The following is a 15,995-nucleotide window of genomic DNA, read 5'->3' on the forward strand; positions in this document are numbered from 1 at the left end:
TTCATTTTCTAGTAGCCATGACGGTATGGATTAGATATGCAGTGTTAATTTTCCCTTTTCATCGATATTTCGCAAAACGTTAACAAAGTGAAATGCTACAGCTCTTAGTGTTATTACCGTGCGTACTTTAATCTTTTGGGATCAGAGAATTCCATTGTCATCCATGAAATGAAGGATGAGATTAATAAAATAAAGCTGACAAGGATTAGGAAGAAGAAGAAGAAAACTAAACGTGTGAAATGGCGGTTCCGGTAGTTGATCGAGAATTGCAGAAGGTAATTAAGCAATTTTAAAATCTGTGCATGTAGTTATTAAAATTATTTTAATCAGCGTCGTTTTCTCTATTTGGGAAGTCTTTCGCGGATGTGGTTTATATTTTATTATAAGAGAGGATTTTCCTACCACGTTTCACGTTCTTTCTTTCTTGCAAGGAACGAAACAAGAATTGAATGTTATAAACGAGGAGAAACCTCGAATGTTGTGTGATGATTGGGTGGTTTTGAGATTTGGTTTCGTTTCAAACTCATATTTCACAACAAATATTATACTACTACCACCACCACTGATCCTCATCAGGTTACTTACACTATCACTACCAGTACCACTACCACTACTACTATCACTACCACTGATCTTCAGATTACCTACCCTACCGCTACCACCACCGCTACCACTACTATTACCACTACCACTGATCCTCTTCAAGTTACACTATCACTACCAGTACCACTACCACTACTACTGTCACTACCACTGATCTTCATCAGGTTACCTACCCTACCGCTACCACCACGATTGCGGTAGGGTAGGCTACCTACCTACCCTACCGCTACCACATTGACTACTGTCACTACCACTGATCTTCATCAGGTTACCTACCCTACCGCTACCACCACCACTACTACTACTACTACTACCACTACTACCACTACCACTGATCCTCATCAGGTTACACTACTACCACTACCACTACCATTGATCCTCATCAGGTTACACTACCACTACCACTACTACTACTACTACTGAAGAACCCATCTTGAAGGACTGGATAATGCCTCCAGGATTGTAATACCCATGTCCCATCCCACAGGAATAATGCTATTCGATAAACGTTTACGTATCCAGAGAGTTGAGGTAACTTGAAACAGCCTAAAACCTCCCCATGTACACGCTGAGTACAACCACTGGGACCACGGGTGTGTTCCATTACCAAGCGCTTTATAGAGCACTCGTCAAGTGGCTTAAGCACTCCAAGGAAACTGTGGATAAGGAACAGCTGGCTTGGCAAGCGAAAGCAAGCTGATTGGAAAATGCACACACCCCAGAGGTGCGTTCCGTTACCAAGCGGCTTGCTATCACTTGTCAACCTGTCACGACCATTTCCGGCCTCCGCAACCTGGTGGGCGTCCTCGGTGCTTTTGAAAGTGCCCACACCTACATGGATGGAATAGATCAGTTTACCTGTCAACAATCGATGCACATCTAGCACTGATGTACACACGTTTCACATTATGGCAGTTGAATCTGATGACCTTTAACCAGTCTCTGCCAAACAAGGCCAGACCCTTGCCCTTTGCGACGAACAACAGTAAAGCGTGGGACGCACAATCATATTCAACAGACACATTGGTTGAGCTGATCACGGCCACATTTTCATTGGTGGACGTCTTCAGTTTACTTGACACAGGTGTGATCTCTGGAACGTCACCCTATGGATACAGCGAGGTGAACATGTGTTCACACGTATTCGTTCTGTTACGTGGTCCTCCCGGTGACTACCTCGTCTCGGTGACCCCCGGACCGTGAGAGGAACTCTGCCAGAAAGATCTATTATTTATGCGCTTTCGTAACGCAATCAATATGAATTCCAGTCAATAAGAAACCCCACACCAAGGATCCGGAATAATCAATGATATATTCCCCGAGCAATCAACAACCATCGCCAATCAACAATCGATATTACAAAGATGGCCATCTTATATATGTGTCCCCCCCTTTCCCCACTCACGACCACTTGGGTCACTGTCCCTCACAATGTCTCTCTTCTCCGCACACGGGCGGTTGAACGAACCCCGGGCGGACGTGCTCCAAACGTGCACGTCTCGTACCGGGGACAGCTGCTGCAGCGCACACCTCCTTGCCAAGCAACGGGGCAAAACCAAGCGCGGCTTGCAACGCGCGTGAGGCCCAAGGTGCGACCCGTACGCGTCCTTGTAGACGGTGAGGCGAACTGTGCCGGACGCTGGGTTCCGTGCACGAACCCACGGCGACTTGACGTGTAAATGGGTAGTTACCCCGCGCAGGTAACTCCTTTCGCCAGACGGGCTTTCAAACGCAGCGTCCCCCACGCTGCTCAATATCGATACCGCTCTTCTCGGCGCTGGGCGAGGAAGAGGAAGAAGATCGCCGCTTCTCCCGGACCTCATGTCTTTTCTTCTTCCGTTTCCGGTCTCCTTTTCCCCAGAAGGGCTCCTGACCCTTTAATCACAACAACCTTTAATCGAATAAACATTAGTAAGCAATGACCTGAATAGTAATTCACATAAATCCGTAACACTCCACCCTTCAAGAAAGAAAGTTTGAACCCAGCGAAAATTTTCTTTGCCGGCCAATTTTGATAAACAAATCAGATAACTCACACCCCCAAATCATCAGTTCCCCCCGGGCACAGTTTTACTTAAAACCAAAATTTCACGCCATCCCCTAGATTAATTCCCTCTGGACCAAGCGTCAACCACTTCTAGTTTCTCTTGAATGACGGTTAAGAGGTGGGGACCAAAGCCCCAAGGTTAAACCTCTCGATAGCACTTTTTCGGGAGGCCCAGCTGAGTATTCCCTACAGGGACGCCTTAAGGAATGTGGAGTTCACGGTTAGTCCGGGGAGGAAAGTTCATTACATGGACGCCTTTAAGAACGTAGAGTTCACGGTTAGTCCGTGCAGGAAAGTTCCCTACCTGGACGCCTTTAAGAACGTGGCGTTCACGGTTAGTCCGTGTAGGAGCCCCGGCTCGGCGGCTCCACCGTATATAGTGCTTCAACTTCTCCAGACTCCTAACAGTTACGGTGGGACCCCTTGTCCCAGCCGTTACCTGACTGGCGGTCTCCTTCCCGGCCAGTACTCTGACATTCATTCTTTCGGGAGGTGCCGTAACTCTTTGAGCCTCCATAGTAATATTGGCTGCTGCCAACCCCAAAACTACCGCCAAGTTGTCCTCCTCTGTAGACCTCTCGACGTCTACGAAATGCCTTCCCTACTGTTATGGTCCGACCCTCCAAATCCTTACCATTCCAATTCTTCTCTGCCTCTCTGGCGTCTCTTGTGCTTGCAAACGTGACAAAGCCGAACCCTCTTGACCGTTGCGTTTCCCTATCTTTTACCACCCGCACTTCCACCAGCGGCCCATATCTGTTGAAGACAGAGGTCAGAACTTCTTCCTCTGTGTTGAAGTTCAGTCCCCCTACAAATAACTTGGAACTTTTGTCGCCATCCCTAGCTGGGGTGGTGTTATTTCCCCTGTGGGGCTCTTTATCCACCCTCGGGTTACCATAAATTTGCCCCCTGGCCAAATCATTCCCGATAATCACAGATACTCCCTCTACAGGAAGCGTGGCTTGTAAACCGACGGTGACCGGTCCTGACACCAAATCGGATTCCAAATGGATGACATGAAGTGGGGCACTAACACAGCCACCGATCCCTTGTAACCGAACACTATCACCAGTTGCGGTACTCTTTGACAATGGCAAAATGCCTTCAAGCATTAAGGATTGATGGGCTCCTGTGTCCCTCAAAACCCTAACCGGTCTTGGGTTAGTCAAGTCTCCCTTGAGTGAGACCAACCCCTCATAAATAAATGGTTGGTAACTCTTCTGTGGGCGATTTCTTACGCTTGCCATCGCATTCGGAGTGGTAATAGTCGGACTCCGCTCTGGGTTTTCCCTTTTCATGAGGTAACAACTGGACATCAAGTGTCCAGGTTTCTTGCAAAAAGCGCAAGTAGGCCCGGAGGAAAAACTCGTGGTCTGCCTCTGGCCCCCCAAAAAATAAGTTTGTCTTGGGCCCGTAGCCCCCTGATTTCGAACAGTTCGGGTATCAGCGTTGTCCCCATAATCATCTCGAGGCCGCCGCCATGTATTGTCGTTCTCCGCACCTGCTGTTCCACACCTCCCCTGCGGAGATCTAGGCGAGGAGTTAGGTTCGTGGACCCCTATCCGGTGTGTTCAGGCATAATCATCTGCCATGGTGGCTGCGTCCCACAACTTCGGTACTTTCTTTTCCTGCAGGTACACTTTGATGTCCTCGTGGACACACTGTTGAAATTCCTCCACCAGCATCAGGTCACGCAATGCTTCGAAGTCGTTCCCGACTCCTTTTGACTCACACCACCGATCAAACATGTTTTCTTTCACTCTGGCAAACTCCACATGGGTCTCACCCTCCCTCTTCCTGGCATTCCTGAATTTTTGCCGGTAAGCTTCCGGAACCAACTCATAGGCTTTGAGGATGTGCTTCTTCAATACCTCATAATCTGCACATTGGTCCATTGGTAGCGCCGAATAAATCTCTTGAGCTTTACCCACCAGCACACTTTGCACTAGTATGGTCCAGGCCTCCTCCGGCCAGTTTAACTGTCGAGCCACTTTCTCAAAGTGTGGAAAAAATAGAGTGACCTGCTTTTCACTGAAGGGTGGAACCAGCCTCACATGTCTGCCCACCTCCCAGGTGTTCTGGCTAGGTGTCGACCCCGTCAGCAAGGGTGGTACCTCTCCCCGTTCACTCATTAAATCCAGCTCCTTGAATTTAATCTCTTGCTGAAGCGCCAGATCACGTTCCTTCAACTCCCTTTCGGCTTTTCTCTCCTCTGCTTCGAGTTCCCTGGCAGCTCTCCTCTCCTCTGCTTTTCTCCCTTCTAACCTTTCCTGGAGTTCTCGTTCCACTCTCCTTTCCTCTGCTTGTTTCTCTTCTCTCCTCTCTTCTGCTTTCCTTTCTTCTTCTGCTCTTTCCTTTTCTGCTTTCCTTTCTTCTTCTGCTTACCTTTCCTGGAGTTCTCGTTCCACTCTCCTTTCCTCTGCTTGTTTCTCTTCTCTCCTCTCTTCTGCTTTCCTTTCCTCTTCTGCTCTTTCCTTTTCTGCTTTCCTTTCTTCTTCTGCTCTTTCCTTTTCTGCTTTCCTTTCTTCTTCTTTGATCCGTTCCTGGCTCCGTAATTGCAACTCCAGTTTCCGGAGCTCAACGTCTTCTGGTTCTTCGGGTAGCCACTGCCAGGCTAACTCGTCCCATGTTCCTAATCCCACCATAGATTGTATCACCGTGGTCTGCAACTCTGCCTTCCTCAAATTAGTTCGGACCTCCAAGTTAAAATGTTTGGCCAATTTCAAGAGGTCCGACTTTAGCAACGCTCGGAACTGTGCCTCACTCGGGGTTACCGCAAAGTTCTGTGCCACAAACGCCATGGTGCCTATCGTTAACACCTGTTAACCTTCACCCAAGACTTTACCCCAATTCCCCAAAAATTTACCAATTAATACTTAATTAATAAATTTTAATTAATAAAAATATTATTTTATTATTTTATACAATTTTAAATCCCGGACGAGCCCCCAATTCTGTTACGTGGTCCTCCCGGTGGCTACCTGGTCTCGGTGACCCCCGGACCGTGAGAGGAACTCCGCCAGAAAGATCTATTATTTATGCACTTTCGTAACGCAATCAATATGAATTCCAGTCGATAAGAAACCCCACACCAAGGATCCGGAATAATCAATGATATATTCCCCGAGCAATCAACAACCATCACCAATCAACAATCAATATTACAAAGATGGCCATCTTATATATGTGTCCCCCCCTTTCCCCACTCACGACCACTTGGGTCACTGTCCCTCACAATGTCTCTCTTCTCCGCACACGGGCGGTTGAACGAACCCCCGGGCGGACGTGCTCCAAACGTGCACGTCTCGTACCGGGGACAGCTGCTGCAGTGCACACCTCCTTGCCAAGCAACGGGGCAAAACCAAGCGCGGCTTGCAACGCGCGCGAGGCCCAAGGTGCGACCCGTATGCGTCCTTGTAGACGGTGAGGCGAACTGTGCCGGACGCTGGGTTCCGTGCACGAACCCACGGCGACTTGACGTGTAAATGGGTAGTTACCCCGCGCAGGTAACTCCTTTCGCCAGACGGGCTTTCAAACGCAGCGTCCCCCACGCTGCTCAATATCGATACCGCTCTTCTCGGCGCTGGGCGAGGAAGAGGAAGAAGATCGCCGCTTCTCCCGGACCTCGTGTCTTTTCTTCTTCCGTTTCCGGTCTCCTTTTCCCCAGGAGGGCTCCTGACCCTTTAATCACAACAACCTTTAATCGAATAAACATTAATAAGCAATGACCTGAATAGTAATTCACATAAATCCGTAACAGTTCTCTAAGCACCAGTATTGATCTCCATTTTCATGGGGAGAGTGATCGATTGTCACGGTCACAACAATTGGAGGTCAGTATCCTTAGCGCCAACAGACAAAACTGAATAGTCCTCACCTTTGTCTGTGGTAGCGTCTGATATGCTGCCGACTACATGAAGTGTGCGATCAGTTGACTGTGTTTTCGTTGTCGACATCAACGTGGTGAGTGGAAGAGGTGGGTTTGGGACATCGGGCTTGCAGATGCCCCATCTTCCCACAGGTGTAGCACAAAATTGTGTAGGACATTGAAATGCATCATGTCTACCACCGCAACAGGTGATGCAGGTCATGCCCCCAGTCTTCAGACGACGTCTCGCGGGAGGTGGAGAAATATGACACTTCTCTGTGTAGGTTCCTACTCTGTGCATGTCGTACACTCTCTTTGGCTTGCATACACGCAGCGGCAATCTGGGTACCCTTATTGAGGCCTAGATCCGTTTCTGAGAGCAGTTTACGCAAGATGGAAAACCTTGACACAATTTTCCCCCAGCATGGGTTTGTAGTGCAGCGTATGACTTGTCGCAATGGGGTTTTGCGGTTGATGGGAGATCTTTCATCAAACGGTAGGTCTGGAACCCGCACACATTCAGCAGAATAACATGCCATCTATTCTGTTAACTATGAAATGCTCATCCAATCTCTCGTAAAGGTCAACCCAGTCATCTGAACTCTGATTGAATTCACTCCAAATCCCTATGCCGGCAAATGCCATCGTGAAAATAGGACACAATCAATACATGAGCACAAAAACACACAACCCAACTCCTCATAGCCACTGCAAAATCTTTATGAGACTGATTGTATCACAAATTGAAGGATTGAGAGACACAAGGCAAGTGTCAAAACAGCAGCTTATTGACCGGAAGTAATCACAGGGCAAAAGCACTCGGGCGGGACACCCACCAGGTGACAAATACCGAAAATGGAAGTGATGGAAAATGGGTGTCCTATGAGTCCCTTTACCCAAACCATTTTCTTACTATAATAAATTGAGCAGAATAAAACAAATACATTGATCTATTTGTCTATATTTGTTGTCCACCGCCCCTCCAACAAAGTCTGAGATGGGGACATTAAAATGAGCACCGTCCGACTGACCGATCATCCGTCCATGTACATATGTGTACGTGATATTTCAAAAACTGTTCAAGATTTAGCTTTCATATTGCACATGTATTCCTCATGCCACCCAAAATGTGTGTGTGTGTGTGTGTGTGTGTGTGTGTGTGTGTGTGTGTGTGTGTGTGTGTGTGTGTGTGTGTGTGTGTGTGTGGGGGGGGGGGGGGGGAGGAGGAGGGGGTGAGAGGATCTGGGGGTAAGAGAATCAGCTCCTTGTTAAACTTATTTTCACACACATTTTTGAAGGAGGGTTGTTGTGAAAGGCAGCTTGAAAATCATCAAATAAGTTGCGCGTTTTTTTTTTTAAGTTTCATTACGTTCAAGCAACCAGATACTCATCACTAAATGCTCTTCCAATGTAGAGGGATTGTCACTTCGACCTTGTGTCCTCTTCAAAAACCCTTTCTGCATTTCACCTGTAGTGGGGCGGCTTAGCCCAAATATTCAAAAGAATTGTGCATTTTGTGATACAAGCACCAAATTTGGCACAAATGTACATTAATATGTTGCGAACATTTTCAGATATTGGGCCACTTGAAATTCCGTAATTTTTTTTTTCAAATTTTTTCAAATTTCGTAATTTCAAATTTTTCGGGTGACACCGTCACAATTTCGGTCTTCGAGGCCGGCCGATAGGCAAAGTGTGACCGGAAGGGACGAGGTTCTCCTGACCACGTGGCCCTCGATCTGGGAAGCGAGAGGCGTTCCATTAGTGGACGCGCCCCTCACGCCCGACTTTTGGGCGGCCCCGGCAGGCCGTTTGTTTTGACGTTCCGTGACAGGCCCCGCACCCCCACCTCCGGGCCGACCGGAAGCTTGTGCTGAGTACATCATACCTGAACAACTCAGTGAGGCAGAACACAGCAGTGCACACCAGGGTGACCCCTTCAGTGCATAAACCAATTAACCTGTCCACTGCAGGGCATATAGAAATGAAGTTATTTTCTGCATATAATAATAATATAAGTTCAGTTCTATATAACAATTTCTGTTATCACCACTACCACTACAACTACCACTACTACAAGCTTTGTCTGGAATTTTGTGGACTAACAGACAAACAGACATACAGACAAGCTGGGATCAAAACATTACCTCCTTCCACCATTGAGTGTAGAGGTAAACATCATGGAAATTATATCATGCCCTAGATTTAATTCATGCTTACCCGTGTATTTGCTTCACTGGTTCACAAGGTCTTTTGCATACATGTAATTCAGACTCTCGTCTTCATTGCTGACCACACAATGTTCGCAACATATTAATGTACATTTGTGCCAAATTTGGTGCTTGTATCACAAAATGCACAATTCTTTTGAATATTTGGGCTAAGCCGCCCCACTATATCGGCCGGCCTCGAAGACCGAAATTGTGACGGTGTCACCCGAAAAATTTGAAATTACGAAATTTGAAAAAATTTGAAAAAAAAAATTACGGAATTTCAAGTGGCCCAATATCTGAAAATGTTCGCAACATATTAATGTACATTTGTGCCAAATTTGGTGCTTGTATCACAAAATGCACAACAGGTTTGCTATGCTGCTACACTACTGGGAAAAAAAAGAAAATGGGTTAAAGGTACTTGTGGGACACGCTGTATAAACTTCTATATTGATGTACATTGTACAGTTTACTTCTGTTTATGGTTTGTGCCACCGTTGACATCACACACAATTGTTGGCATGATGTTTCTCGTTTAACCATCGACAACTTTACAAACATCTTATTCTCACTACCTGTGTTTGCTTCTACTTCCTTAGGCATTTGTGGAGCTCCAGGCACGTGTCATTGAGGCACAGAGGCAAGAACAGCAGGCTGAGGGCCGCATGGAGGCATTGAGTCGGACAGCCATGACCTGTAAACTTACTTTACAGGAGATCTCGACACTGCCGTCAAAAACACGTCTCTTCCAGGGTGTTGGCAGAATGTATGTACTCGTGTTTTTTTTCCAGCCTTATTGATCGCATTAATTAATTCATTTGTTCACCTCTACTACTGCTGGTTCAATGGCTTTTATTTTGTTTTTCCTCTACTCCTACTTTTTTATGTTGAAGCCTCCAGTCACAGACTATATAGTCCTCATTGAGGCCAGGCCTTGAATAAAAGAGCTGCATTGATATAAAAGTGAAGAAAGAGAGAAATAACGCAATAAAGCCTAATAATTTTTGAGGAATTAAATAATCTGCATTTTGAAAAGCAGATCATCAATGTTTGGAAATACATGGGAAGGTAAAGAGTTCCAAAGTTTGGCAGTGGAGGGGCAGAAACAAACATCATAACAGCCCACCCTTGAGTTGCCAATGGCCCACAATAATCATGCGATGTAGTGGCTTGTCGAGTATTTCGTGGTCTCGCTAATGGCGGAGGTACACAAACAAGTAATATCTGTAGAAAAGAGAAAGAGAGCCAATTTTGCGGTGTAATTTGAGCGGGTTGAGTTTTGAGGTCAGATTGGGAGAGTTGATCCGTCGGATTACTTTGTATTCAAGTCTCTCCAGTAAATATGTGGAGCTAGAACCTCCCCAGATGTGAGAGCAGTTCTCTGTACAAGGACGAATCAATCATTTATATAGTTGAAGCAACTGTTCAGAGAAGAATCTTCGACATCTGAACAGGACTCCTAGTTTGAGGCACACTTAGCTATTCGTGTAATGTGTGGATTCCAGGATAAATTTGATGTTAGGGTAATACCTAGTAGGTTTATTGAATCACATGGTGTAATTGTGGAGTATTCAAAGGAGATTGCAGAGTTGGGAGTTTTAGAGAGAGATGGGAAGAAATTTAGTTTTGGAAGTATTAAACTTAACTTTATTACATTTTCCTCACTGGGAAATGTTGTCCAAATCCGATTTTAAAGAGGTGGTTGTGATGAAACGAGATTGATATCGAGTGAGAGGAAATGGGGCAGATGGGAAAAACATGGAGGAATGTAATGTCGAGTCATCAGCATACGAGTGCATTTGGTTATTTGTAGAAGAAAGAACGTCATTGATAAAAAGAAGGAAGAGTTTTGGAGACAGGACAGAACCCTGAGGAACACCGTTGTTCATAAGGAAGGAGGGAGATGTTGAACCATCAACAATTACGGAGATAGAGCAGTCAGAGAGAAAGCTTGATATGCCAGAGCAGAGTGAAGGAGGAAAGCCGAAAGATGGAAACTTGGATATCAGACCCCGATGCCAATCTCTGTGAAAGACTTTTGAGATATCTCGGCCTACAACAAAGGATTCCCCAAAGTCTTTCAGAGAAGAGGCCCAAACATTCATAATGTAAGAAAGGATATCACCGGTAGATCTTGCCCTTGCGAAAGTCATATTTATGTTCAGATCGAAGACTGAGAGATTCAAGATGCTTGAGGAAATGGTTATTGAGAATACATTCAAAGACTTTGGAAATGGTAGAAGTCGGAGCAATAAGACGGTAGTTGGAAGGGTTTGAACGATCACCCTTCTTTAAAATAGGCTGCACTAAAGCATGTTTCCGGGAAAGAAGTTTGGGTTTTTAAACAAATAACAAACGAGCAAGCACGGGTGCAAGTTCTGAGGCACACTCCTTCAAGACACGAGGAGTAATGCCATCTTGTATAGGGAGGGGCATAGGATTGGCTTAGCGGTTAGGGTGCCGGCTTGGGATCCTAGGATCCTGGGTTCGAATCCCGGTCGATCGCTGAATTAATGCCAGGGGGGGCTGACTCAGCCTGTCATCCTTCCTAGGTCGGCAAATTGAGTACCAGCTTGCTGGGATGAATGATCCCGGTGTCTACCCCGGTTTAGAATAGGTACACCGTATCCCTGCGCATCCTAAGAGCGTGACCAAGGGTTGGCGTCAGGAAGGGCATCCGGCCATAAAAACATTGCCTCAAACAGGGAACCATGATTGTCATGGGGCCCGCAAAGCTAACCCCCGCTCTAGCGGGGAAAATGGCCTTAAAACGATCATTCATTCATTCATTCATAGGATTGGTAAGGGGTGCATCAGAGGGAGATGGAATGTTAGAGTCATCCAGTGTGAATTCGAGGAAAAAAGAAAACCAAAAAGAGTTGATTTATCAGTCAGAGAGACAGCTATAGTATCATCGGAATGGAAAAGCAAAGGTAAGGAAGAGCGACATAAGTTGTTGGAGATACTTTTAGCTAAGAATCAGAAAGATATATTAGTGGAAGAAGATGAGAGGTTGTCACATTTATTTTGGATAAAGGAATGCTTCGTCTCATGAATAACATGTTTGTAATGAGTTCTGGCAGATATGAAAGGTGAATGTGAGTCAGAGGAAGAAGAGTTTTTCCTTGTCCGATATGTCGCATCCCTTGCACGAATGGCTGTAGAGCAGGAATTGTTGAACCAAGAATTGGTAGGAGAGATAAACTTGAAAGAGAAGGGGATATACAGTGCCTATAGAAAAAGTCTACACCCCCTTTCAATTTTTTCACCTTTTGTTGCGTTATCGGTTGGAATAAAATTGCATTAAACCAGATTTTTCCACCTTTATTTACACATCATAACCCACAACTTTCAAGTCAAAAACAAGTGCTTCAAATTTCAGAAAATTAATTTAAAATCCAAAACTAGAATATCTTGGTTGGATAATATTGAATTTGAAGGAACAAGCATGAATTTTACTTTTTGAAGTTAATACTTGAATGAGTTGAGTGATTCATGACTGTTCAAGGTTTGCTTTGCTAAGGAAAATAAGAAGATGACAGTGAAATTGGCTTGTGCACCTTTCAGAGGTAATGCAAGTCTGGCTACCTGGTTCACAGGTTTTTGCTGCAGGATCGTGAATATGTGCTGTCAGACCTGAAGTCGGAACGAGGCGAAGCAGAGAACTGCCTCGGACAGCTGAAGGTACAAACAGCCTTTTTTTTCTCTCTCAAACTACAGGTGGAAATGCCACATTACCCACAGCATTATGCACTTGCAGATTAACCTTACCTTGGATTGTGGATAATGCAATTGCTCCAATATTAGTTTGTGGAATAATCGTTTAGAAACATTAAAATGTCTACATGCTTCTTTGGTTCTGCTCATTCTCCACTTATTAAATGGTTTTATTTTTTTCCGCAGCGACAGAAAGAGGAGCTTTCCCGCCGAGTCGATGAAGCGGAAAAGAACATCAGAGAGATGTTGGCAGCACGTCACTCGTAGTTGCACCTCATCACTTTTGCATCAATTATTTAATTGAAAATGTGCTGCGGTCACCTTTGTATTCAAAATCAATGTGCAATGATCGCAATTGGTGTGAGGCTCTTTCTCCGCCTTGCTATTATTATTATTATTATTATTATTTTGTTCCACATCGATTTGTGCATATTTGGCTCGGAATATTTGTTGCTTGTCATTCATCTCTCTCATAGGCACTGGGATGTGAAAACCAACTGTTACGGTGTGATGTTTTGGGTCGGGAACGTCTTTGGCCCTGGGAAGGCACGAGTAGCTGTGGGGAAAAGGAGGGTGACGCAGTGATCTATCGCAATCGTGGACATGTTTTAAATGAAAATGAACTGTGTTGAGGAACTTTAACTTGATTGGTTTTTGGAGAGTATAAAAACTTTGTTGTAAAGTGGATTTATGGATTTATTTTATGTGGTTAGACTTCTTTCTCTATTCGCCACTGTGGGTTCGATTCCTGTGGCTGCTTACTCTGGTCAACCTACACTTAGCAGATGCGGTGAGTATATCAATCATGAGTTGAGGGGAAACCTTTGTCCTGCACTTGACCTAAACCGGCTGCTTTATAGTATTGCGTTCCATGGGTTTTAGCTCATCTGGCAATCAAACTTCCCCCCTGGGTGAGTAAAATTGATAAAAGGTTTGTTATTACATGATGTCACCAGCGCTGTAATTAAAGAAGGAAAACTTTTTTTTCTTCCTGAAAATGTTGGAGACTTGAAGTTTATTCATGGGACAGTACTTGTATCCAATGCAAACAATTCTTTTTTAATGTATTAACTGAATACAGATATTTGGTTTCAACATTTCAAACCCACAAGTATGAATTTGGAAAGCTTATGAACTTTTCTTTCTTTAATTGCTCGGCAGCTGAAGGCCGGAGGCATCGTTTTTGGGTTGTCTGTCCGGCTGTCAGTCCGTTATTGGGTATTTTTGTTACCACAACAACTTGTGAACTACTAAAGAGATTTCAACCAAATTCGGCACAACTGTGGGCTGTAATTTTGCCTCCGCTGATGAGGTTGTCGGAGGCATTATGTTTTCGGGTTGTCCGTCTGGCTGTCCGTCCGTGGATCCATGATAGGTTTTTGTTGCCGCGATAACTTGAGAATGGCTGAAGAGTTTAAAATCAAACTTAGATCAAGTATGTTCTATGATGTAAAGACGAACTGATTCGATTTTGGGGTCATTTTCATTTTTGGTAAAAATCTTTATCGCAATAAGTTGTGAACCATTAATGGGATTTTGACCAAACCTGGTATAAGTACATTGCCTATAGAACGTATATGCCCCATTTCAAAATGTTCACCTTTTGTTGCCTTATAGTTTTAGCCTGGAATTAAATTGCATTAAATCAAACCTTTTCCACCTTTATTTGTACATCGTAACCCCCAACTTCCAAGTGAAACACAAATTCTACAAATTTCAATCATATCGAGTCTCCTCGGGCTCTTTCAGATTTTTCGGATCAGACAAAGTTCAGAAAATTGATTAAAAATACAAAAGTAGAATATCTTGATCGGACAGATGTCCACCCCCCCCACCCCCCTCCCCTTTTATAATAGCAAATGTAAATAAGCTCGTGTGTACCTCTAGGCTAGGCCATCCTGTCAGGCCAAAGATGAACTGATTACATTTTGTGTTCAGCAGGACAGAGCAAGTACCCTTTAATTATATATTATAACATCATGAGAGGTAACCTACCAATATGTCTGAAAAGGAAAGTTTTCAATCGGTGTATTATTCCGACTGTTGCCTATCGGGCAGAGACCCTCGTGTTAACAAAATGTAGAAAAGGTTAACAGCAGCACAACACAATATGAAACGAAATACCTTGGGTATTACATATAAAGATAGAGAAACAATAAATGGGTCAGAGAACAAACCAAACCTCAGGATGTCTTAGAAATAACCAAACTCAGGAACTGGGCAGGACACTGGCAGGTTAGATAACAGGTGAACAACAATAGTAACAACATGGAGACCTATGGATGGAAACAGGAATAGATGAAGGCCATGTGTAAGATGGGGGGGAAGAAATAGCCAAATATTGGGGAAGAGTTCATTTGAGCAACAAAGCAAGAGACAGCAACATGGCGTCAATATGCTGAGACTCGTCCAGCAGTGGATAGAAAATAGCTGATGAAGATAAATGGCTTGTTATAACCACTGAAGGGAGTTCAACATGTCACTCGTGAGTACCCACACTTCATTATGAAGTGCTCACTTGTGACGTTCCAGTGCATTATCCACCATATAAAACACAGTCAGTTTGTGTGTTTGTACAGATGTCTGTCCCCCATTATAAAGACCGTAGTATTTGAGTCGAGTTTTAAAGGCCATTCTTTTAACACGAATGTGTGTTCACTACAGTCTATTATTTTGAGAATTAAACAAACAAAAAACATTTTCGATAAAAGAGTAATATTGTCTCTTCTATTGGAACTGTAGACGGTGGTTTGCAAACCGAGCCTCAATGGCGGTGTACAGAAGTTTTTCTTTTAAATAACAATAAATACACGGCACAGGGAAGTGAAAATGTGAAATTCACTGTATGTGATGTACAAGTCATGCAGAGTAAAAGGAGTGTTCATCTACGTCCGTTCGATGTCTAATAAATAAGCACACCTGGCGCTATACTCTCTAGGCCGAGGCTTCACCGTCTAATAAACTAGTCCAACCCGTCATATTTAACAGGCGTTTTACTCCTATGTTATAATTCCTTGGTAAAATAAACCAAACCAGGGACCAATCAAACGGTGTACCTATTGTAAAGCCAGTCGTATCGTCATGACAACGGGCAGCCACTCACGGTTAGCTGTTCGTGTCACGTGGCCTAACCCGGAAGTTGGAATCCGAATAATTATTGTTTTAAATTTAACTTTTCATGAGGTTTGGTTTCTGATGCGAAAATGTATAATTTTTTTTGCTGCGATGTCGGAATTAAAACTTCAAACTCGTGCTCTCGTTTATTATCCGCATTTGCAAGCGTTGTGTTGTGATCGTGAATGAGGAGGTCGGTGTTGGACGGACATGGATGCTTACGGGGATGGATCGAACGGAAGCGAGTGCACACCTGCAGACGTGCAGACCTCCAGATGGAGCGACAGTGACACGAGCGAGTCGGAGGAAGCGACCGGGTTCAGGTACCGAATCAAACTCACTCGCGAAAGACGCGTCTGGCTTCTTTGTAATAATCGACGGCTTCAAAACATGATGTCCCGTGTCCCGTGTCTCAAAAATTTGTTGCCCGATT

The 15,995-nt window shown here is 44.6% G+C and overlaps 2 protein-coding genes across 3 annotated transcripts in view; both read left to right on the top strand.

Moving 5' to 3' along the window:
• Window positions 1-148: 148 nt before the first annotated feature.
• On the top strand, window positions 149-13,133 carry PFDN1 (prefoldin subunit 1). The gene is made up of 4 exons (XM_068126320.2): window positions 149-275; window positions 9,331-9,497; window positions 12,331-12,415; window positions 12,635-13,133. The coding sequence occupies exons 1-4, from the start codon at window positions 240-242 to the stop codon at window positions 12,713-12,715; spliced, it is 369 nt and encodes a 122-aa protein (XP_067982421.1). The 5' UTR covers window positions 149-239; the 3' UTR covers window positions 12,716-13,133.
• Window positions 13,134-15,306: 2,173 nt separating this feature from the next.
• Window positions 15,307-15,995, top strand: part of INTU (inturned planar cell polarity protein) — a 39,467-nt gene continuing 38,778 nt past the window's right edge. The window contains exon 1 of one of the 2 annotated variants that reach the window (XM_068126325.2): window positions 15,307-15,885. In XM_068126325.2, coding sequence (XP_067982426.2) covers window positions 15,773-15,885 — 113 coding nt within the window. In that variant the 5' untranslated portion in view covers window positions 15,307-15,772. The remainder of the gene's footprint in view (window positions 15,886-15,995) is intronic. The other variant, XM_068126324.2, reaches the window with a different exon arrangement.

This window comes from Myxine glutinosa, chromosome 10 (assembly GCF_964187855.1).
Source record: "Myxine glutinosa chromosome 10, kmMyxGlut1.1, whole genome shotgun sequence".
NCBI lineage: Eukaryota > Metazoa > Chordata > Myxini > Myxiniformes > Myxinidae > Myxine > Myxine glutinosa.